We start from the raw sequence: 23,760 nt of genomic DNA, 5'->3' as shown, positions 1-23,760 counted from the left end.
CAAATTTCCTCATATTGGCACTGAAGCTTAGTTAAGTTTGTAATTTTTGTATTTAATTTACTTTTACTTGATTACAATATTTTGCACGCTCTTCTATGGTGCGGTCCCTCTTAGCTACTAAAGTCGACCAGCAGATGGCGCTAGTCATCCAACCCCTGTTGACGTCCCCTGGATGACGTCAGACGCAGAGAGAGCAGCAGAGGCAGGCTTCTCACTGGCTCCCTTCATTGTCAGGCCGGGTAATATCCCAGCAACAACTCTGTGGTCGGTCGAACCTATGAAGATTGGGCTTCACAATCCCCATCCATCCTTCCAGTCGACGACATTTCACGGACATTAACCCTTACGGTTGATCAGAAGGCGGACGCACACATTGAAACGGTGAGTTATGGACGTCGTCGTCGGCGCCTCGTCTTCCCCCCTTTCTTGCTCGGTTTTATTGTTGCTTTGTTCTTTTTGGCCGCAGCCATTTTTAATCGCCTTGTTGGTTATGGCTGCCTTCGCCCCCTTTCCGAAAGCCCAGCTGGGAATGTTGTTGAGTCGCTTTTAGGGGATCCAAACATATTTATTGGGAGTATGTTCTTTTTTTCCTAGTAGCTAACACAAACAAGGGGTGTTGGGAATATCCTTGGCCCGTCAAGCTTATATGTTCATAGGACATTCCTTTCCCTTGCTCATTTGTTAACAAATTTCATAAATGTGCAGCGTTTTGGTTTATTTTGTGTACTTTATATGTTTTATGGTGTTATTCACATATGTTAGATAACGAGCCAAATTGTGTTTACAGTAAAACAGCAGCAGTGCTTGAATGTTTACATAGCTATTTTCCATTAGCCGCCAGGCTAGCATAGCTTCGGCTAACGGTGCTCATCTCTTGCCGTATTCGGTACATAGTAAACATTTTTGATGTTATTCCACATTTTTTTTAGATGCCAGTGTCTTTTAGATGTATGTGTTTTTATCTCTGTTTGTTTGTATAGCCCGAATGCTTCAGGTCATTCGCGTTAGCATTAGCTACGCCGTCAATAGGAGACCTTCAACCTGCTATTTTGCTACATTGATAGAATGCATCATTTTCACTTAGCACGTATTTGAGTTGAATGTTTGCGAACGGATATCGGGTTAAAATGACGGTAAAAGTCATCGTATGACAGGAGTCGGGTAGCTAACTAGCTGTCATCACATTAGCTTCTATGTGTGATGTCATAATGCCATTACATGTTGCCAAATGATGTTGGAAAGTGTTTTTTCCATTAATTAAGCAACTGCAAGTTAACCTAAGTATATATGTGGATTTCTTAGGCTGTTTAACAACATGTATTGATGGCACTTGTATTCTGAAACATTTTCACACAGGAAATAATGGAAATAATCTGTTCCATGATCAAATTATCACCAAAAAAAGTCAGCCCCTCCAGTTATTATTTTACACTAAACACTTTACACTACTAAACTATATTGTACCGAGCAGCCATGACAGCGACATGTGTACTGCTTTGGTCACTAGCCAACCATAATGTTATTATGTTAGTGTTCTATGGTTGTCATCATATTAGTCCTCCCCCGCAACCACTGGTGACATCCTGTGGTGTCACAGCAAAGGAACGCCAAAGGAAATTCAGAGCACACTTGTGGAGATAATCCTTTTCCCCCAAATTCCTGTTGAATTCCAAATAGTATGTTATTTAGTTGGGAAAGAATGGATGAAAATAAAGGAAGGTGGTTGGTGGTATAGAAACGGTTTGTTTACTTCATGCCGACTCTCCCGTGGGCAGCAGTGGTTATCATTCCTTTGCACTGTAGAGCCTGCTTCCGTGATACCGTGGGGTGTCTCGGTTATGAAGGTCACTGTGTGCGGCAATGCTGTGGGGCAGTCTAAACACTGGAGGACCACTGGCTAATAATTTTTAATTGTGTTTGAGTCTTAAAACTGCAATTTCTCCCTGTACTGGCGCTTTTTGCTACGAAAATTGTTGAATTTACTGAACTGGGAAAGGTGGTGCAATTGAACCCGGGTCTCCTAGCTGTGAGGTCTGTGTGCTAACCACACGACTGCCGTGCAGCCTGAACATTTCATATCATGTTTATTCTTACTAAGATGATCATACGGATGTATTTGAATAAAGTATACATGTGTAATCTGCCATTTGCTTGTTATAGCAAAATAAATGTAAGTTCACACATCTGACCACAATATGAAAAAGTCACTGTTTATGGTAATGGTTTTATTTCATTTGAACATGCATCAGATTACAATTGAATGCATCACATAATCAGTTCACAGTTCCACATGTCCAAAAGGAGTAGGAAGAAGCAAAACTTATTAAATCCTACCCCTCCATCTGGTACTTTTACAATCAGTAACTGTTACATTTGTTCACTTCCTGCTTTCCATAATAGTTTACTTTTACAATCAGTAACTGTTACATTTGTTCACTTCCTGCTTTCCTAATATAGTATTATATATTATATTACAATGATGTAATGTGTACCATAGTAAGTGTCAATATAGTGATATATATAGCACATCATGACTGGTTCAAGACTCTTCATCCTTGTATTTAGCAAACATCAACTGCTTGTATTGTTTCTTGAATTGTCTCATCGTTGTGCATTGTTTGAGGGTCTTACTCAATCCATTCCATAGTTTGATTCCACATACTGAAATGCTATGGTTTTTTAACGTTGTGGTTTAAAAAATACCCCTTTTTTCCATATTTCATCTCTGTCGTATAAGAGATAGCATCGGCGAGACGAGACTAATGAGCTAGCTTGCCAACTCCCATGAACTCCTAAAGAGGAGAAAGGAGACGCCAAAGAAGAAGGGCAGAAGGGGTGGTATTGGAGGTCTAATGTGCTGTATGTGATGCCACCACCGGGGCCTTCCAGGAGCCAAGGACAGAAACGGGGTGGAGAGACAGCACAGTTGCCTATTTATCACAAATACATTGCTAATGAGAGGAAATGTGAATATTTCATTTTGCAAGTTGATTTTGATGTGCGCCCCTCAATTTTGCCTGTGCTCTGTACCGTTTGTCCTGTGTTGAGGCGGAGTGTTGTTGTGGTTTTACTCAGGTTCATTGACTCGTGTTTACGCTCCTACTGTCTATGCAACTCACAATCACAATATAATAATGTGTTGACGTGAATGGATTTAAACACATTGAAATACTATATAAGTGAGAGCAAAATAAAAAATATACATTGCATCCATTTTAGAAATACTTTATTGCCGCCTATTTGTCATTGTCTTATTCACATTAAAAAAAAACAATGCATACTTCATAACTTGAGTACAAACCCAGTTCTATGGGTGATTGGGCTCTGTATTATCATCGACTGTTCGTGGAAATACATGTTTTGCTAAACATTGCTCATATTTCTTTTCCATCTTTCCATTGTAGAACAAGAAAAGCACTGGGAAGAGGCGCAAAGACAAATTTCCATACTCGATGACATTACATCGCAATGTCCGATCGTTTGGGGCAAATAACCAAGTCCAAGGATGGGAAAAGCAAGTACTCCTCACTCAGCCTGTTTGACAAGTACAAGGGAAAATCAATAGAAACTCAGAAAAACTCAGGTACGGTTTGGTATTTGTGAAGATGTTATTATTGGTAGATGATTGATTGATTGATGATTGTGTTTACCCTTTGATCAAATCAACTGCTTCAGCAGTCATCGCCCCCAGAGTGTTTTATACTAACTGTATTCCTACTGTCAGCAGTTCCACGACATGGCTTGCAGAGTCTTGGTAAAGTGGCCGCAGCCCGGCGTATGCCCCCACCCGCTCACTTACCGAGCTTGAAATCTGAAAACAAAGGAAACGATCCCAACGTGATTATTGTCCCAAAAGACGGCTCAGGATGGGCAAACAAGCCGGAACAACCCGATCAAAAGAGGTGTGGGATGTGCGCCTCTCTCTCAGCTCTTCACATACGACCGACATCCGATGAGGCTCATTATTTTCCTGGTGTTTTTCTAGTTCTATTGCATCCACACCACAGCTGCCGGAGTCGCAGCTGCAGCCGGCTTCACAGAAGTCTGTCTCCAATCTTCAGAAGCCTCCACCAGTAGCCAACCAGGAGGTGTGTTGTGTGTGCGTCTTAGAATTAGCCTCTTACACTGCTCGGCTTGGGGTTAGCTTACACGATTGAACCTGTTTCCACAGAACACAAACACAGGTGGACCAAAGCAATGGGCCCAACTAAATGGAAAGGCAGTAGAGCCAGATGGTGAGCCGGTGCACATTTCAACTGTTTTGTGCCGTTAGTAATGCTAATGCTTGCTTGTCTGCGTACCAACCCCCAGGTTTAAGGGTCTTAAACCGACTTCAGCCCTTCTCTCACGAGGAATTTCCCACGCTGAAGGCCGCTGGAGAACAGGACAGGGTTGGCAAGGAAAGAAGCGGCTACGATCCGTCGTATGGGCCCGGACCAAGCCTCCGCCCCCAAAGTATGTGACTGCTTGACATTAGCCACGTTTACATGAGTTTTTCCCTTTCCGAAAGCAATGGTATACATGGAAAGGAATATTCCAATCTCATGTCTACATGCGCCGCTATAATCAGATAATAATCAGAATAGTAAATGGGGCATGCCCAGTAAAGCGTAAACACCAACATCACGTGATACCGACTTCCTCCAGTTTTTCTTTCACTTTTTGGAATAACTCCGTATTGCCAGTTTTTCCTTCGTCCAGTCTTGAAATTTAGTTTGAATCAAATACAAACTTCCCGCAGCAGACCAGTACCGATTGCTCGCCTCCATTTTTTTTAATCGAAGAACATCTCGAGCTGCGTGTTACATCATATCTCAGCATTCGCTGAAAGAACGCACCCCGGAACAGGAAAAGATAAAGTTCAATCTTGCTAATATTTTATAATTAAGCTCTGCACATGTTTTATATAGATATGTATTTTCTTTTTTAATAAAACCGGACTTGTGAATGGCGTATAGAAGGGTTTAGATTCTGTTCCACAGATGGCGCTAATGCACACGAAAGCTGCTTGCCAACCGCCAATAAACAACAGAAGAAGAAAAACACCACAAAGAAGAACGCAGTCTGACAACTTTCCGATTGAGCGGGTACAAGATACCTCAATCGGATTGGGGAAAGGAATATTCCACCCCTGTGAATCCCAGTGAATTATATATTCATTCGGATTGGCACTTTTCTTTCGGAATGAGGTGTATACAAAGGTTACATTCTTTCTGTTTGAGCAAATAACCCGAATGGAATTGGAATATTTGGGTCCATGTATACGTGGCTATTGATTGGCCAGATGTATAAATATTCAAAACAACTGCTTTGAAATCGGGCTACAGTTGTGTTGCGGGATGCGTTGTGGTTATCTACAACCACACAATACTGTTTCTAAAATGCGCCTCCTCTCGTGTCAAGATGTGACGAGCTGGAGGGAGGGTGGCGGCAGGAATCTCCAGCCCTCAGCCCTGACCCTCGGCCCACCAGCGGACCCCGAGGGCAAACTCCCCGCCCTGGGGGAAGCTGGCACCCCTCCGGCCGCATCTCACCCAAGCACTGCCACAAGCGTCACCTCATCTAGCGTCGTGGCCACTCCGTCGCCGGGCCTCGACCCCAAGGAGCCCTCCCTGCGTCCCGCCCAGCCTGTCCGCAAAGCAGCCATCCCCTCGGCCCTGCAGCACCAGCTCCACCACACCTCCAATGCTGTCTACCATGACATGTTGCCAGCGTTCGTAAGTACAATTAGCATTTGAAGGTATATTCAGAAGACGGTCGTGGATTTTGCTGTGAAGGGAAATCATTCTCATGTTGACAGATGTGCTCCAAAGATACGCGTGAGACCCCAGGTACAGACCACCTCCCGACTACTGCAGCAGCACCAGCCAGATTTGACAGCAAACCAACTTTTCGACAGAGTTACGCTAAACCTGAACTAGTCAAGTAAGTACAGTGTTGTTTCTCACTCCCATTGTGGCATTTTTCCAAATATTTTTTCCCCCACCCTGAAATTCAGTGGAGATGTGAGAAGGGAGAACCGCTTTGTTCGCGCTCCGCCCCGACTCTCTTCCCAGCCCATCCGTCGGCCCACTGACCGCCCACAGCGACCCGCTATCATTAACCCCGAGGACCTAAAAGATCTGGATGACCTCGACAATGATTGCGAGGATGGATGGGCTGGTCAGTTGCACTTTAACCTCTCTCTCGATCTCCGTTTTGTCTTTTTTTCCACTTTTCCAAAACTACATCGCTCCACTTATTGACAAGTCGTTGTTGTTTCTTTTAAGGACTTCATGAAGAAGTTGACTATAGCGAGAAGCTCAAGTTTAGCGATGATGAGGAGGAGCACTCAGCCAGTGATAAAAACAAGATGTGGTGAGAGCTGCTGTTTCATATTTTGTCCTCCCTTTTGTATCCCAGACCTAAACAAATGTCTTTACTCCTCCAAGGGCTGAGTGGGACCGAGAGAATCGGCGTGACTGTCAGTCATCCATTGGTTCAGGTGAAGTACCTTACACCCACGACGACCCGGAAGAGAGCTATTCTTACCACCACCAGGAGGCTCCCAGGAAGACCAACAGCAGATATCTTTCTGCAGACACGCAGGTAACTACACCCCATACGCCTTTATTGTGTTTCGCCTTTTGTAGCCCTTAATTGCTAACCATCAGTCACACATCTCTTGATCTGTTCATTTTGTGAAGATAAAGCCTTTGCTACATCTGTTCCACCTCTTCAATCCCAGCAGAAAAGCCACAGTGAGCCGACGCCTGACCAGGAGGATCACCAGCGCCACTCTCAGCCTCCGGCGAGGGCAAAGTACGCGTCGCCTGAGTTGTCTGAAGCCGTCGAGAGGGCCCGCAGGCGTCGGGAGGAGGAAGAGAGGCGCGCTCGCGAGGAACGGCTTGCAGCCTGTGCAGAGAAACTCAAAAAGCTGGATGAGAAATTCGGGAAGTCCGAAAGGCAGATCTCAAGGACTGAAGAGGGCGGCAAAGATGGAGATAGCAAAGAAGCTCCCTTGTCCCCAAATAGGGACCATGTTAAGGGACACAACAACTGCCAGTATAGTGCAAAAGGTTGTAAAGACATACAATAGAAGGCTTAAATATGAATAATAATGGCGCTAATAATCGTATCAACATCTTTCAGATGTGCATGAATGCTCCTCAGACAACTCCCCCAGTCCAAGTTACCGTGAGGAGCCGAGCTTCCCCGCTTATCGCAGCAGTGAGGATGACGGCCGGGAAAGCCCCTCTCCATCTGGAGATTACGGCGGACGTCCATCAAAACCCGTGCCGCCCCGCTTTCAAAAACAGCCACAGCACCAGCAACAGGTGAGTGGATGGGTGTACTGAATTCCACCACAAGTACCAAAACCCACTGTCCACTGTGCAGGAACAGGTCTACAAAGTGCAGCAGCACTGGCAGCAGCCAGGCCACCCAGCACCCTCTGGCTCCAGCCACACACAGCGAGGCTATTATCCACCGCACGTTCTCGGCTTTGACCCCCGCTGGATGATGATGCCGCCTTTCATGGACCCCCGTGTGAGCCAAGGAAGATCTCCCGTCGACTACTATCCCAATTCTGTCTCCTCTTCAGGTGAGCGTAACAGCAAAGATGACATATCTGAAATGAACTTTCGAACTAATGTTCTTCTGGAATTGAACCAGCAGGAATAATGAAACCCAATATGCACCAAGACCACCTGAACAGTCCTGGTTCTGATGAGGGCCATCCCACCCTACACCAGGAGAGAAGAACCCCTTCCACTGAGCCATATCCCATCTGGAGCCAAGATGGTTACCCCACACGCAGCTTCACTCCACCTTACCAGAGGCAGCAAGACCACCAGGACCGTCAGCTTGATGACAGGTCGGTTCCTCTGTTTTATAGCACCTCGTATGCTCATCTTATTAAGGCTTTCTGTATGTTCTCTCCTCAGAAACGAAATGGCTTCCTCGCAACAGGACCCCTATGAAGATAGAGCTAGTGAGGGCACGTCCCACATCCAAGATGATCTCCACCACCATCACGCCTTCCAGAGTCGATCCTCAGACAGAGAACACCCGGACCAGGGTTTCCTTAGTGCTCAGAACCGCACCCAGCATCACGCAGATGGCGAATACTCAAAACAAGAATCAAGAGACGGGCATCTGAAAGATAGTCCTGATGAGAACTCCGGTGGCTCCAAGGAAAGCTGGACAAGAGAGGGAGGGATCAGTTCTCAAAGCCAGTGGTCTGAGGCTAGTTCCTGTACTAGTGCTGGAGTCAACCAACCATCAGAGACCACCGGGCGCACTCTGACACGCAGAACAGGACCAATTAAGAAACCGGTTCTCAAGGCTCTCAAAGTGGAAGACAAGGAGAATGAAAAACCAAAACCTGAGCCCGAGGAGAAACCTGTCCCGTACCGTCTGGAGAAGGAGGTTCTTACCAACGTGTATGATTTAAAGAAAGATAACCAACCTTTAAGTAACAGGCGTGCCCCCTCACCTGTTGTGGAGAAACCACCTGAAGAGAGGCAGCGTCACTCCCCAGCTCCCACTAAAGTGGACCGGCCTCTTGGCGCCCAGCAGAGTGAGGATTTCCCCAAGGAGAGCGTCTGGGATACTGACAAAGTCCAGCCGCCTAGAGATGTTCAGGAAAACCCGGAGCCACAAGCGCCACGCCGCAACAACTGGATCTTCATAGATGAGGAGCAGGCCTTCAGTGCCATTAGGGGCTCAGGAAGAGGCCGGGGTCGTGGTTTTAGGGAGTTTAATTCTCGAGGAGGCGGCCGCGGTGTCCGAGTCTGTGATAATGTCAGGGGAGCTTACAACAACGGAGCGGTTGCTCAGCGGACAGGCAGAGGCAGGGCCCAACCGAGGGAGCTGAAGGTGGAGGAGTTCCAGCGAGGCAAGCCTCGAAGGCGCAACGTCAGCGAGACCTTAAGCGAGGCCTCGGAGTACGAGGAGCTGCCCAAGAGACGAAGACAGAAGGGCTCCGAAAACGGAGAAGGATTCCCCGAGTCCGGAGAAACTCGCAAAGCTGATCGGGACTCTTGGAGATCCAACAAGGTGTACACAGACGACCAGGCAGCTGCTGACCCCAGAGAAAAGGCCAAGACGAGCAGGAGCTTCGGAGGTCGCATGCTGCCCCCCAGACTGAACTCTGGGAATTACAGCAGAGGCTACGGAGGTTCCAGAGAGACCTCCACATGGAGGGGTCGCGGTCCTCAGTTTGGAAGCGGCAGTGGCTCCATGCAAGAAAATGGTTATGGTCCTGGAGCTGAGAGTGCTTATTCCCGTAAACCCCCCCTTGAGCGCGACTCGCTGAAGTACACCCCCAAATTTACTGGCTCCTTCATGGAGAACGGCTTGGAGGAGCGTGAAGGCGAATACTACTTTGACAGCGACAACCCTGACAGGCAGGTGTTGAGGAGGCGACGTCCGCCGCGGCAAGACAAGCCCCCCCGCTTCCGTCGTCTGCAACAAGAACGCGAACCCGGGTCAAATCAGTGGACAAGCGACGAGTACATAAATGGAGACTTTGCTAACCCCTGGCCTGCCCGTCCCAAAGGCGGCGCAGAAGACAACTGGCCCACCGGCCCTTACTCCGGAGGACGCACCACCGCCCAACACGGGCAGACGGAGGACTGGGAGACGGGATCAGACAACAGCGATTTTGGTGAATGGAGGGAGAAGCAGGGTGGACGCGGAGGCACGCCCACGCAGGGACACGGTGGCGACGTTCCCTCGGATTTGTGCCACAGCGAAGCGGGCTCTGTGGAGAAAAGGGAGCTTTCCAAGCGAAGCTTCTCTAGCCAGCGGCCGCTGATAGAACGCCAGAACAGGAAAGGAGAGCCGTCACTGCTGGAGACCAGTAAGATGATACGTGCACCTGATAATCCCCCATCTGTTCCCTCAAACAGGAGCGACACCTGGCAGAACGGAGGCTTGTCTTGTAAGAGGTGAATACTCGGCCAGAACGGCAGCAGAAAATGCCGAACTCAGAAATAGCTCACAAGCTAGATCAGAAGTTTGTACTAATTAAGTAACATTTGTCCTCCCCAGCAGGAGCCCAGATGAGCCAGGCCCCATCTACAGTATTGAGCAGTTGGAAGAGAGGGAGCTGAGTGACACCTCAGGAAAGAAATTTGACAAAGAACTAAAGCCGGGACCCATCAAACCAGACATTGTGGAGCCTCTGTCCCAGTATGAGCTTAGCGCCTACCCACGTAAGAACTCAATCGCTTTGCTTTACACCTCTTATTCTATACCAGTTCAGATTTGACTTCATCTGTTTATATGTATCTGTATTTTAGTTGAGGAGGAGACTGGACGTCCTGTTTCTAATCCGGACAGTTACCAGGATGCCTTGTCCAAAAAGCAAAGACGTCCACAGGAAGATGACAGGAGGAGGAAGGACCAAGGAGTTGCTGTCAGTCAGGACCATCTTTCCCCCAAACACATGACCAAAACAAGCCATTATATTCATTAATAATTATGTTACAGGTGCCTGTAAAGAACCGGCCAGTTGCATCCAAGATACCGCCGCGTTTTGCCAAAAAGCAGGGAGGCATGGGCATTGATCAACCAGAGGAGACTCTTTCGTCGAATTTGGGAACGGAAATCTGGGAGACTAACAGCTCAGGTAATTGAGAGACAGAAGCAGCTTAACCCTTAGATGCATGAGTGACTGGACCCTACACTCTTCCATAAGTGGGTCAAAAATGACCCATACTAGAATCAATGCGTTTTTATGCCAATTTTGCCATTTTGGTTAGGAATAATCACTTGTATGATATTTAGTATTATATTTAGGAGTTGATAAGAATCAAAGGTTCCTATTGGATTCCATAGAAAATGCATGCAGGTCATTTTTCACCCACTTATGAAAGGTTGGGGTAGTAACACAAAAACAAAAATTTCTTCAAATGTATAAAAGCTACGTTAAAAATGTGAATGGCATGATATCAAAAAACATGTTTTTTGAGGAATACCTGGAATATGAAATGATAAAAAATTTTCATTACAAAGATATTTCAAGAAAACAACGTGACCGGGTCATTTTTGACCCACTTACGGAAGGTTCGGGTAGTAACACAAAAACAAAAAATTCTTCAAATGTATAAAAGGTAAGTTAAAAATGTGAATGGCATGATATCAAAAACGTGTTTTATGAGGAATACCTGGAATATGAAATGATTTTAAAAAAAATTCATTACAAAGATATTTCAAGAAAACAACCTGACCGGGTCATTTTTGACCCACTTATGGAAGGTTCAGGTAGTAACGCAAAAGCAAAAAATTCTTAAAATGTATAAAAGGTAAGTTAAAAATGTGAATGGCATGATATCAAAAACATGTTTTTTGAGGAATACCTGGAATATGAAATGATAAAAAAAAATCATTACAAAGATATTTCAAGAAAACAACGTGACCGGGTCATTTTTGACCCACTTATGGAAGGTTCGGGTAGTAACACAAAAACAAAAAATTCTTAAAATGTATAAAAGGTAAGTTAAAAATGTGAATGGCATGATATCAAAAACATGTTTTTTGAGGAATACCTGGAATATGAAATGATAAAAAAAATCATTACAAAGATATTTCAAGAAAACAACGTGACCGGGTCATTTTTGACCCACTTATGGAAGGTTGGGGTAGTAACACAAAAACAAAAAATTCTTAAAATGTATAAAAGGTAAGTGAAAAATGTGAATGGCATGATATCAAAAACATGTTTTTTGAGGAATACCTGGAATATGAAATGATAAAAAAAAAATTCATTACAAAGATATTTCAAGAAAACAATCTGACCGGGTCATTTTTGACCCACTTATGGAAGGTTGGGGTAGTAACACAAAAACAAAAAAATCTTAAAATGAATGATATCAAAAACATGTTTTTTGAGGAATGCCTGGAATATGAAATTATAAAAAAAAAAATTATACAAAGATATTTCAAGAAAACAACCTGACCAGGTCATTTTTGACCCACTTATGCATCTAAGCGTTAAATAACACTTTGAAAGCCTTCTTTGAAGTTTCAATGACACCATTGTTTCCCAGCTCTTTCAGTGCAGTCATCAGGGGGCGACTCGTGGACTAAACAGGTGTCTTATACTGGCAGTGAACCCAACTCCGAGGTACCACAAGACGGCTGCTGATCGACTCTTATTTTCTCAGAGAGAAAACCCGAGTTAAGCCTCCTTTCTTGTCATCCCAGGACTCCGATGCCGGCCCTGAACAGACTAAAGAGCAGCACAAACCAGGGCCCATCGGTAACGAGCGTTCCTTGAAGCACCGCAAGGGCTCCGAGGTTGTCGATCGCTTGGAAAGCGGCCCTATCACCCCGGTCAATGGTGTGGACCTCCACGTGGACACGGTGCTCCCCGTGCCCCCTATAGAGTTCGGCGTCAGCGCCAAGGACTCGGATTTTAGCCTGCCCCCAGGTCCCACCCCAGTGCCTGTGTCCAACCCTGTTAACAAGCTGCAAGATCCCCTCACCACCAATGTGAGTGAGGATCATACGTTTGGAATCAGTCGTTGACTTTGAAGGTTTTTGTTAGTGTGATGATGACCAATTACTTTTACATTGTCCTCTTGTAGACCATCCCCATGCTCCGGTCCAATCATCTGCAGCCTGGTATCAACCTCAACCCCATCTCCTTTCCAAGCGCTGACCTCACTCTTAAGGTATCACATTTAGTGCTCAGTACAAATTCACAGTGTTTTAAATATTGCTGGGAAAAATCATAGCATATTTGCTCCACTGCAATCTTTGGCTTTACCTAGGCCATGGCATGGTACTCTAACTGTATCACTAGTGATATCATCCATAGTTAAAAAAAAAAACAAAAAAACATGACATTCATGACATTTATTTTATTCAAATGGATGGCTCACCCAGCGTAGTATTGGTCAACACGCATCTCATCTCCTCTATTACTTTTTCCAGATGGAATCGGCGCGTAAGGCGTGGGAGAACTCCCAGTCCCTTCCCGAGCAGGGCTCTCCCGGTGCGGGTGTCTCTGGAGCTCCACCTCCATGCAGCGTTGGCTCATCCAGTGGCGTCAGTTACAGCTCTTTTGGAGGGGTGTCCATGCCTCCGATGCCTGTGGCGTCCGTAGCACCCTCCATGTCCCTGCAAGGTATACAACTAACTTGGAAAGCGTGTTGCCCAAAACCTGGTATTGATGCTGAAGTTCAGACAATGTAGTTAAAAAATGCAAGCGGCAACAAGCTGGTTAATGTGTTTAAATGATGGAACATACAACTGCCACATGTGTATAGACCAGGGGTCTCAAACTCAATTTACTTGGCGGCCACTGGAGCTCGGGTCTGGGTGAGACTGGACCGCATCAGGTTTTCCAAAAAAAAAAAACAAAAAAAACGCATTTATTAAAAACAAAAAAATTTAAAAAACTTCGCTTTGATTCCAATTTTCTACAAGAAAAGTTCTGATAAAACATTCCACTGTTCTCAAATATCTTACTTTTTATTTTTCTACACAAAATAAGATGAAAAATAAATAATTGAGACACATGCTAACTCGCAAATTAGAGAGCTAGCAACCTAAACGGTAGCCTTCAAGTTATTTCCTTTAAACTTAAATAGCCAAAAACGTACCACTTCCACACAGATAGGGAGGATAACTTTTAACACTTATTTAACCTTTAACATGAACATTAATCAAACGTAATATTTTTTTTTGGGTACATGATACCATACAGCATCCATATCAAACTTGCGCGGGCCGCACTAACATTAAACTTTCATATCAAGGCGGCGGCGGCGGCCTCAAACTAGTGTCCTGCAGGACGCGTGTTTGAGACCCCTGGTATAGACAGAGCAGACTGGTCTAGTTTGGGTTGGTCAGAGAGTGGCTGGAGCAAACAAGTGTGGGGGGGTGGGACGTGCACCACGAGATTTTAACATTTCTTTGCATTAGGCTTCCTTGCGGCACTGTGTGTGCCCCAGTGGCCCAGCCTCCCCCCACGGAAACAAAGTGATAGTATGACAAGAGGTCTCACGCTATTGTAACTTCTAGGTGCTAAACCTAGACTGTGATAACATCTTTAAAAAGGGCATTTTGCATACAAGGGGACTTTTAATATTGAAGTCTTTTGGACAGTGCTGACATCTGTGCATTTTCCTGTAGGAAGTCATATCCCCCCATTGTATCTGGACGGCCATGTCTTTCCCAGCCAGCCACGCCTAGTTCCACCCACCATGACTCAACAGCAGACCTACCAGCAAGTATGCTCATATGCAGCCTGTGCATTGTGTTTATGTATATATATATATATGTGTGTGTATATATGTTATATTTCTCAATCCTTTCAGGCAGCAGCAGCCCAGCAGATTCCCATCTCCTTACACACATCTCTTCAGGCTCAGGCTCAGTTGGGTCTCAGAGGAGGTCTTCCTGTGTCTCAGTCTCAAGAGATGTTCAACTCCATCCCCCCCTTCAGGTATAGAGTGGTACCTCATCTTTTTTATGTTGTGTGTGTGTGTGTGTGTGTGTGTGTATGCTTTATCATTCGACTCATGATGCCGTCCCCATCTAGGTCGCAGGTTTACATGCACCCCAACCTTTCGCAGCCCAGCCCCATGGTGTTGTCAGGCGCAGCTCCTCTTAAGGGGCCCTACTCCGCGTTTCCTGGCATGCAGCACTCGGACATAGTCAAGCCCACGTCGGGCTCGCACTATCAGCCGATGAACGGCAGCCAGCAGCTGGTCTATGACAGCCAGCTGAACCAGGGGCCCAGCATGGGTTCCTCCCAGTTGATGGATTCTCAGCTCATCCAGGTCAGTGACTTTACCGGGAGCTTTTCCTTGGAACAATTTACCAGGATGATGATGATTCAATGCCGGTGTTATTCCTCATCAGGTGACCATGCCCTTACCTGGCTCTCAGCTGCGCTACGGCTCTGCTCAGCAACATCTCATCCTCCCTCAGTCCATCCAGCTGCAGCAAGGCCAGAATCTATCAGTCGGAGGTCCACGCCGCATGATGCCGCCCGGCCCACAGCCTCCCACCATGCCTGGTAGCCGAGAGGTAAGTCCCTCTGAGTGGCTCCATTGTTAAAGATGGAATCAAACTCTACTGGCTTTGTTTGACGTGTTGTTTTCCTTTTGGTCATTAGAGCTCACAGTTGGAAATGAAGGCTTTCCAGTTCTCGGAAAAGTCCAATCATTCTCCATTGTCTGGAGGCTCCTACAGGTAAGAGCGTGCCGTGCATCTCCATCACTAAATGTGGGTGATGCAAGACTTTATTCCCCCGTCTTCATCAGGCCTGGATCTGCTAGCCCAAGTGGGAAGCCCTCTGGTCCTGGCGGCCCAGTTGGACCTTTGCCCGCTCATTATACGCAACAGGTACCTCTTTGGTTAGTTGAAAAATTCAGTTCTAGTAGAATTGTTTTGTAACATTTTCTATTTCACCCCCCCCCCCCCCCCCATGGCCATCAGGTCCCACCCACTCAGGGCAGCATGGTGATGCACATGCGACCCCCACCCACCGGCCCCTTCCCCAGCCCCATCCAGAGACCGGTCATGCAGGTCAACAAACCTGTCATCATCCGCTCCCCCCCTTACTCCAATCCCGGTCGCGACCTCCCTCACCACCCCACCCCTCCCTCGGCCCCCGAGGCCCTTGTCAAAGGGCCCGAGGATGGCATGAAGGTGAGCCACCCACTGTAAACATAGGTAATTTCATTTCTTTTCTTTTTTCTCAATATGCTTTGATGTGTTGGTTGGAGTCTGAAAGCTGCTTTGACTGTTGCCATAGTAACGGTAGTCATGTATTGATCAGCATGATTCATCAGCACTGAACACATAGAATGAATGCATTTAAGGCGTCATAAAACTAACAGTAATGTTATGCAACGTTTGACTTAGTCATTTCTTCACCTGTGATCACATAATATCTATTTAAGGTCACACAGAGGCCTTCCCCCATTGGAAATGATTGGAAATGGTCAGTTCCAGGGTCAAACTGCTACCATAATAAAACCTTTATTCACTGTACAGGCAGGATTTTATTTGTAAAAAGATGTTTAAAAAAGCCGACATGTACTTTGTTGTTTAAATAACATTGTCATTCAAGTGTAAAAATAAGTGAAACACTATTTGTACTTAAATGAAAAAAACCCAAAGTCGTACTCCATAAATGATATCAGATTTGCTTTATTTTTATCAAGCTGCTACACCTTACGCTATGAAAACCCAGCACAGAACTGTTACATCTGCTGTTTTGTTTTTTCAGTGATGTGTCCTCTCTTGCTAACTCCGCCTTCTTTTATTCCCGCAGACTAAAACCCTGCGAGATGTGCGCAAAGTGATGGGGGAGGGCAAGGCGCTGCCCGGGGGGGGCATGACCAGCAAACTCCAGGAGCCCCTCCCCTCTTCCACGGGGCACGCCAAGCCAGCACGCACTGGAGCCATCAAACCCCAGGTGGTCAAGGTGGAGGAGAGCAAAGCGTAGTAAAGCAGTGGACCTAAACAACAACAAACATCTGAACATATATATATATATACATACGTATGAAAAATCACCGCCCAGCCTACACACACACACAACAAGCTCCTTGCACAATGTCTGAGCCTTCTTAAGAGACCACCTGAAGCAGAAGGCAAGGCACCGTTATGAATCTGACCTGGATACGTCTTTATTTCACTCAGAAAACGTATATGTAGAGAGAGATAGATATATCTATATAAATATATATATAAATAAATACATCCACAGACGCCCTTTTAAGCAGATCTCCTCAGATGTCCTCTTTATTTATTTCTTTTTTCGCACCATTTTGCCAAACTGTATAAACTCCTGAATAATAATAATAATAATAATGGACTTGAGCCTTGACAAGCAGGCTTGTTTGGATTTCTATTCCAATACAGCTGGGCACTTTTTGCTTGGCAAATGTTCTTGCCACCGGTCTATTCCATTTTTATTACAGCAGGAACAAAGAACATCGAATTAAACATGTTTGCATGTCAAAGTGGCCTGAGAATTGAACTTTTGGGGTGGGCGGGGGCTTTTACGCTCGTGTTGCTTTCTTTTCTCTCCCTGTACAAAATGGTGGGGTTTGTTTTGTGTGCCCTGCCTCATCAAGCGCTTGAGGATCTGAAAGACTCTTTTGCTTATATACATCCATGAAGACGTTTTGGTTTCCTGCTCCCACAATTCCAATCTTCATCTTGGTTGCTTCTTTCTGGTCTCTGAGGTGGCACGAGCAATAACTGCAACAACCAGGGTCCAACTATCTTAAGACGAGGGAGCGGTTGGCATTGCTTCATTCGACATTTTCCCTCCTGTGTGTGTGTGTGTGTGTGAGCACATGTTTCCCGTGAACCTACGAAGGACTTTTATAGTGTTTTGAAAATGTGAAAACTGTGGGAATCATCTGTTTATTATTTTTTTTGTTTTGTAACAAGACACAACACAGCTGGGTAATACAACAAGTCTGCTTTACTGTACTGTAACGCTCCATGACACTACTACAAAAAACGTGATCTTGGGACAGTGATTCACTGGTATAAATATATATATCTATATATACTATATATATATATATATATATATATATATAGATATGTGTGTGTGTGTGTGTGTGTATGCATACTTCAATGTACAGTGGAGCCTTGCCAGCCAAAGGGCAGGGCTTTCATTTTTAGATATTGTGGCACTATTAAGGATTTAAAGTCACTGTGTTCTCTGAATGGACTTGCTTTCACATGTTAAGACTTTTTGGAAGTGCCCCCTTCACCATTTTTCTGCCAAAAAAAAACACATCTCGATGCTTTGTCATCTACACCAACATATTGCCCCGTTTTTTGTACTTGTAAGATGCATAATATTTAATTTGTCAAGAAAAAAAAGCCAACCCCAAAAAGGACCAGTGCTTTCTATGGCTGATCACAGCATTCTATTTATCCTTAGCTGATAACTTTTTGGTCATTACTTCCCTTGTTTTAAGAACAAAAGAGCTTATTGAAAGAAAAATAAAGCAGTTGTGTTTTCTTAAATGTACTGTTGTTTCTGTTTTCTAACTTTGGTTTATGACATAAACATATGTCATAATATGCTAATGTGTTGAATGGTTTCTCAAACTTTTTACAAGCACAACGTTTTTTAATTATAAGTTTTGTATTTTTTATTTCTTCATATTAATCATTTTCAAAATATTTACGCTTATTTTTATTCGTTTTCGGATTTACCGTAAAACCTATTAAAAACGCGACTTAAAAATTCTGACGTCACAAGTGTCAAATTCCAAGGATTTTTTTTTGCTGAAAAAAACTTGCCTGGACAAAGACCAACATTTCCCTTGTGAATGTGAAAACGCCGTGGAGTATTGTACATACTGTACTTTGAAGAAAAGAGGTAAGTTATCGTATTTTTTTTACTTACGTCACTTTTTTAGCTAGATGCTAATATTGTTTGTCGCAACTTGCATCGAGTTAAAGCTAACCGTAGGATTTAATGTATTATACATTTAAACTAAATCACAATACCTTCAGTCAACTCATTTTGCCCTTTTATTTTCCGAAGTAGATGTAGTATTTTCTAAAAGCTGAGCTAAAAAACGAAACAAGGAAACGTCGAACTACAAACAGGAGTATGATTCTACGTCTTTATATGAAAAGTTGTAACCATACATATTTTTGTTATTGTCACCTGAAGGCACTACGAGACCTTAAGTGTTGATTTTCGTGGGTTTCTAAAGGCAGGCATTAGCTTAAAGAAAAACACGTCGATGCACAATATAAATAGCATGTCGATGTGGACAGCTCTGATTTCCGAGGGACCTCAAACGCAATGCGTATGTTTCTATTAATGTTTTTACAAATACAATATTATTCAAATTTGATGGACAGTCAGAGAGATATTGATTCGACATTATGATTGCGATTATGGTCTGCAGTGGTGTGTAACTGAGGTGTTTCTAATGTTTGTTTACATGGAAAGCAACAGGTCAGTACAATACAGTACCGTGTGGAGCATGGCTAGGATGGCGGCCATCAGGCCCGATGAAGGCCTGATGATGATGCAGGAGCTGGACGACCGCCTCAAGGAGCAGATTGACAGACTGGAACACGTCCGTCTGGCCGCCATTGAACTGAAGGACAACGTCAACCAATCTGTGGTGAGGAAGCACACTAAGGCGATGTAGTAGTATGTTTTAACACCCACTGAGTATGTTGTCATGTTTACTTTTCACCTGCAGGGGGACAATGATCTCTCCCAGTCGCTTAGTGATCATTTGGAGTGGCTGAATCATTTGTCAGAACGTGTGGAGAGCCTTCACACCAACACTGCTGTTTTTGTACAGGTGGGAGCATCCGCCCACCCCTGTGCTCCGTGTCTGAAGTGCAGTCAAAACACATCTTCTCACTTTGCACAATTTGTTCTTGGTAGATAAGACTTGGGTAGAAAAGAACCTTAACAAAATGGAGTAACAGAGTATCTGACCTACTAACTGACTAAGGAAGTACAAAACAAACTCACAGATGAAATAAATGAGTGATCCATTGGGTAAATCCATGAATTAACGTACTGGTGTGGGTGACCCGCTTAAGACAAGGGACATGGTGTCAACATCCTTGTGTTCCTTCCAGATGAATCCAAAGCCTCGGGCTTGGTCAGGGAAGCAGGGCTCCAAACATGGCTACCGCTGGGGGCGTGTCCACGTGGCTGACGATGTCCACTCTGAGTTTGGATGGTCACCCATACGCACCCGGAGAAACAGTGATGCTGCCTCTGAAATGTCTTGTAACTGGTGAACCCCATGGTGAAGGATTATGGAACCCGACCATCAAGTGGACACAACTCATTATTACACCTTACACGTCAATATTATGCAAATTACATTGTTATTACTTGCTTAGATCTATTCTGTTGTTTTTATTCTCTTTAGAACTTTATACGCTTTATAGACAGGTCAACTGACCAACCAACCTACTAACTGAGGACAAACTAGCGCTAATAGCAAGTAACTCATCCCTAAACCACCCTACTAACTGATTGGCTCACTAACAAACAAACCGTACCGTTTTTAAGAACTACCTCCTTATTAAAACCAATACCAATACCAGCTATTTGATTGCGTTAGTCAGCTACTAATACATACCATTTATGTAAATAGAAGATTAAAGTTTCTGAGCCAAAACATGGTTAACAATGTTTTATTGCATATCATTGTGCAAGTGTAGCTAATGTTGTGACAGGGGACACATAACGTAATATATGACGTCAAGTGTGAAATCAGGACACGTCCATATATGGGTGTCAGGTATCGTGCACCGCCGACAGGGGGCGCGTCTTGTCTTTGCGTCACTGTTCACTCATGTGTTGTCAATAAAGCTTTGGGGAGAACGCGTGGTGTTGGCTGTCTGGTACTTGTAAAAAGAAAAGGCAGGGCGTTGGGTATAAATACTACTAAAACTTTAACTGTCCTCCCAAAACGGATTGGGAAGTATTTTTTTCTGTATTTGAGCCTTAACTTGCCTTGTATCGTTTGGAAAAACAGCGAGAGAAAATGGCAGAGAGCGACTGGGACACCGTGACTGTTTTGAGGAAGAAGGGGCCGACTACTGCTCAGGCCAAGTCGAAGCAGGTCAGAAACACGACATAACACTTTATTTATGCTATCATATGCTATATTTGACACCATGTCACCTAGAATCTTGTCAAGACCGCACTAATTGAAGACAAACCTGCGCCATCATCGGATATTATGCTATTTTGAATCGCCAAGATAAGTGTTTGGGCTTCGTGGCAGGTAATCACAAAAATGGCCATTGTTTCGTTTTGTGTATAGAAAAACGAATGCGACATCAAATGGAACGTAACGCCATTAATGAACAATAAAAGTGAGCCAGTTGAACTTGTAATACTGCTTGTGGGTTTGGCCACATTTGAAAACACCGAGCCTGACTGAGAGGGAATAGCTAGCATACAGCTAGAAACCTCTCACATATTTTAGGCTAGAAATAGGAATGTATACATTTAAATGTCCGTATTTCAGGATGTATTCATGTTGTTCGGCCTACTTGGATAACTGGTAGCATAGCGTATAAACAAGCCAAACATGGATTGAGTCCAAAGGTCCAAAGAATGATGCCTAGTGTTGCCACACGGGGAATGACACCTTATTGTACCGGAAGCTTAAATATTTGACGTTGCTTAGGACCATCTGCCACAGTACACAAGCACCACACATCGTATAGTACAGTTTATGGTGTCATTTTTACAGTGCAATAAACTTAACAGGGCTGTTTGCGGAGTAAAGGTGCTGCTGGCTGAACAGCGCCCCCATCTGGGCGGCGTACTGCACCGAGCAGCCCAGAATATGGGTCATATTTCACAGTGGAGTGGGCGTATTTAGAGCCTGGCGAGTATATTAACCACACTGGTTGGGTTGGAAGCAGGAAGTTCACGGAAACACTGCAGAAAGGGGCATTGAATCTGGAAGATCTAGAAAGCTTCCTGTGCGGATAGGAGGCCACAACTCAATACCAAAGGTCGAAAATGAGCATAAAAACTCTTTAAACTCCTTTTTGTGTCCCGAGCAGACACAGCCATTTTCTATTGTTTACGTTTCGTGTCTGCTGATTGGCTGGAAAGAGAGACATTCACCACATGATGTGCAGTGCTGGATGCACCCTCTTTGCTCATAGCCATGTATTGAAGGGGTCATATTTCTTCGACATTTCTGGAATTATTGTGCAAATATAATAATTATGGACATCTGGCATGACCGCAACCCAACCCTACATGATGTTACTGTCCATGGTTTCCCCCGCAGGCCATCACCTCAGCTCAGAGACGAGGGGAGGAAGTGGAGACTACCAAGAAATGTAAATATTCTCCCGAAAGCCGCATTAATGTGATTGATGCTGTCATAACACAGCATTTGTAGACATTTGTCGACTTTCACGGTTACAACTGTAGCTCAAAATTGCGCGTACAAGAGAAAATAATCCTAACAAATCATAACCTAAGGCGTGCTAGCTACTCTTCTCGGCAGGGGCTGCGGGGCAAAACAAACAACACCTTGTGACAAAGAACACGGCCAAACTGGACCGCGAGACGGAGGAGCTCCACCACGACAGGGTCTCCTTGGAGGTGGGCAAAGTCATCCAGAAGGGGAGACAGGATAAAGGCCTCACCCAGAAAGACCTCGCCACTGTGAGTACGCTACAAAAAAAACCCAAAAAAACTAGCCCTCTAAATTTCATAGCCACAATATGATGTGTGTTTTTAGGAAGCTATGCTAAGTATGAACATAAACTCCTGAATGAGGCTATAGTTTGGATTAAAGTGTAATGCAGTTACTGTTATGTTCGCTTTTTAAATTCAACATCACCTGAAACAAAGAAGGTCTTTTAAGCGTTTTTTTGCTCACTAAATTGTTTTATTTTTTAGAAAATTAACGAGAAGCCACAAGTGATCGCAGACTACGAGAGTGGGAAAGCCATCCCCAGCAACCAGGTGATGGGCAAGATCGAGAGAGCAATCGGTAAGGATGACCTCGCCATTACTATTTTTCCCTAAGCATTGTTGTACAGGTTGAAGTTGGGGGGGGGGGGGGGGGGGGTTGTTCACCAGTCAGGCAAGGATGGAACGCGAGATTGACAGGCAGATTGGTGCGGCGTCTGCAGTGATGCGGATTCCGCATCGGTCCATTTTGGGGAAGAAGGAGCTGATCTGAACCAAAAGGCAAAGCTCTCGATTTACCGGTCCGACATTCCTACCATCGTGACCGTAGATAGCGGGTACAAGCGGCCAAAATTGGGGGGGGGCAGACGAAGTGGCGAGAGCGTCTGGTAAGAATGCCTCCCAGACGCCACCCTGTGTTGAGGGCATGTCCGACTGAGTGCGCCCCCTCAATAGTCGCCATCTTTGTGACATAGTGGGGAAAGTGGGCCTAAAGTAATGGCGCCCTCTGCTGATTGCTGCCAAGGTGTCATTCTGGACGATCTCCATGCATATTCCCAAGTCAAATGTTGTGTCGGCAGGTCTGAAGCTGCGTGGGAAAGACATTGGCCTACCCGTGGAGGCAAAACCCAAGAAGAAATGAACACAAAGCCTCGAAATCAGCCCTCCCCACCCACGCCACGCCACCCTTAATCCCTCTCCTCTCCCTTCTCCCCGGGCTGATATGACCAGCGTTCCCGCCTGAGGACCTGGTTCTCCACTTGCATCACAGGCTGCACACGGACAAGCCAACAACACCGACGCAACAGAGCATTTCTTTTCTTTTGCTTCGACTCTGGCATGACCCTGTCTCATTGTGGTGGAAAATGGCTTACTTCAAAGTGGATCATCTTGCCAACAATGTGGGTGTGGTCCTTTTGAAGAAGGCCTGAGCATGTTTTAATGGCCAAAAGTGCTTGAATGCATCTTTTTTTTTTCCACACTTAGCGACAGTTTGCGTGGATGTCATTAGCAGTGGTGAAATGTTTTTAATGCTCTGCTTTGTTTCGTTAGAAAATAAAGTTTGGCAATTCACACTTTGACTGTATCTTTATTGAAAAGGGCTGTTTATATTTTCCCAATTTAAACACAAATAGGCAGGATTTTGTAAAATGGAAAATAAGCATTTGTTTGTCTTTAAAACATTATCTCATAAACATGTCTCAGTTGATTTTATTTATTTCTGCACTTGTATTAGTTGAAAAGTGAAGATTTTGCTAAGGAAGATAAAGTAGATGTTGTACCACATATCACCACAAGATGTCAGTACAGCTCTGCTTTACCGTAATAACTAAACGTTATGGCAT

At 44.8% G+C, this 23,760-nt stretch overlaps 2 protein-coding genes across 6 annotated transcripts; both read left to right on the top strand.

Annotated features, from left to right (window-relative positions):
- Positions 1-168: 168 nt before the first annotated feature.
- prrc2b (proline-rich coiled-coil 2B) lies at positions 169-18,000 on the top strand. 3 transcript variants are annotated; one of them, XM_058052710.1, is made up of 31 exons: positions 169-381; positions 3,405-3,583; positions 3,728-3,902; positions 3,986-4,088; positions 4,172-4,235; positions 4,312-4,455; positions 5,404-5,717; positions 5,801-5,925; positions 5,999-6,162; positions 6,270-6,357; positions 6,432-6,588; positions 6,728-7,058; positions 7,132-7,316; positions 7,378-7,582; positions 7,657-7,855; positions 7,926-9,932; positions 10,036-10,199; positions 10,287-10,402; positions 10,477-10,615; positions 12,036-12,112; positions 12,193-12,480; positions 12,576-12,662; positions 12,925-13,117; positions 14,128-14,225; positions 14,313-14,440; positions 14,537-14,777; positions 14,860-15,027; positions 15,116-15,192; positions 15,264-15,345; positions 15,439-15,651; positions 16,280-18,000. In XM_058052710.1, the coding sequence occupies exons 2-31, from the start codon at positions 3,469-3,471 to the stop codon at positions 16,451-16,453; spliced, it is 6,621 nt and encodes a 2,206-aa protein (XP_057908693.1). In that variant the 5' UTR covers positions 169-381; positions 3,405-3,468; the 3' UTR covers positions 16,454-18,000. The 3 variants fall into 3 exon arrangements, with proteins under 3 accessions (XP_057908693.1, XP_057908692.1, XP_057908691.1); XM_058052709.1 differs by having other exon boundaries at positions 3,725-3,902; positions 6,731-7,058; XM_058052708.1 differs by having other exon boundaries at positions 3,725-3,902; positions 7,654-7,855.
- A 211-nt stretch (positions 18,001-18,211) lies between these two features.
- Positions 18,212-23,490, top strand: edf1 (endothelial differentiation-related factor 1). 3 transcript variants are annotated; one of them, XM_058052742.1, is made up of 9 exons: positions 18,218-18,358; positions 18,944-19,121; positions 19,203-19,307; positions 19,594-20,401; positions 20,505-20,591; positions 21,783-21,834; positions 22,005-22,165; positions 22,403-22,496; positions 22,996-23,490. In XM_058052742.1, the coding sequence occupies exons 5-9, from the start codon at positions 20,514-20,516 to the stop codon at positions 23,055-23,057; spliced, it is 447 nt and encodes a 148-aa protein (XP_057908725.1). In that variant the 5' UTR covers positions 18,218-18,358; positions 18,944-19,121; positions 19,203-19,307; positions 19,594-20,401; positions 20,505-20,513; the 3' UTR covers positions 23,058-23,490. The 3 variants fall into 3 exon arrangements, with proteins under 3 accessions (XP_057908733.1, XP_057908725.1, XP_057908719.1); XM_058052736.1 differs by having other exon boundaries at positions 18,224-18,358; positions 18,950-19,121; positions 19,594-20,591; XM_058052750.1 differs by lacking the exons at positions 20,505-20,591; positions 21,783-21,834; positions 22,005-22,165; positions 22,403-22,496; positions 22,996-23,490 and having other exon boundaries at positions 18,212-18,358; positions 18,950-19,121; positions 19,594-20,350.
- The last annotated feature ends 270 nt before the right edge of the window (positions 23,491-23,760 follow it).

Source organism: Doryrhamphus excisus, chromosome 2, assembly GCF_030265055.1.
Source record: "Doryrhamphus excisus isolate RoL2022-K1 chromosome 2, RoL_Dexc_1.0, whole genome shotgun sequence".
In the NCBI taxonomy this organism is placed as follows: Eukaryota; Metazoa; Chordata; class Actinopteri; order Syngnathiformes; family Syngnathidae; genus Doryrhamphus; species Doryrhamphus excisus.
Note: the sequence above shows the minus strand (reverse complement) of the source record. Positions and strands in the feature narration are given on the sequence as shown.

Excerpts from the sequence above, each read along its gene's own strand:
- prrc2b (XM_058052708.1), top strand. The coding sequence starts at position 3,469 with ATGTCCGATCGTTTGGGGCAAATAACCAAGTCCAAGGATGGGAAAAGC. Across the intron at positions 12,113-12,192 it reads GCAGTGAACCCAACTCCGAG|GACTCCGATGCCGGCCCTGA; the intron begins GTACCACAAGAC and ends TTGTCATCCCAG. Across the intron at positions 12,481-12,575 it reads AAGATCCCCTCACCACCAAT|ACCATCCCCATGCTCCGGTC; the intron begins GTGAGTGAGGAT and ends GTCCTCTTGTAG.
- edf1 (XM_058052742.1), top strand. The coding sequence starts at position 20,514 with ATGGCAGAGAGCGACTGGGACACCGTGACTGTTTTGAGGAAGAAGGGG. Across the intron at positions 21,835-22,004 it reads AGTGGAGACTACCAAGAAAT|GGGCTGCGGGGCAAAACAAA; the intron begins GTAAATATTCTC and ends TCTTCTCGGCAG. Across the intron at positions 22,166-22,402 it reads CCCAGAAAGACCTCGCCACT|AAAATTAACGAGAAGCCACA; the intron begins GTGAGTACGCTA and ends TTTATTTTTTAG.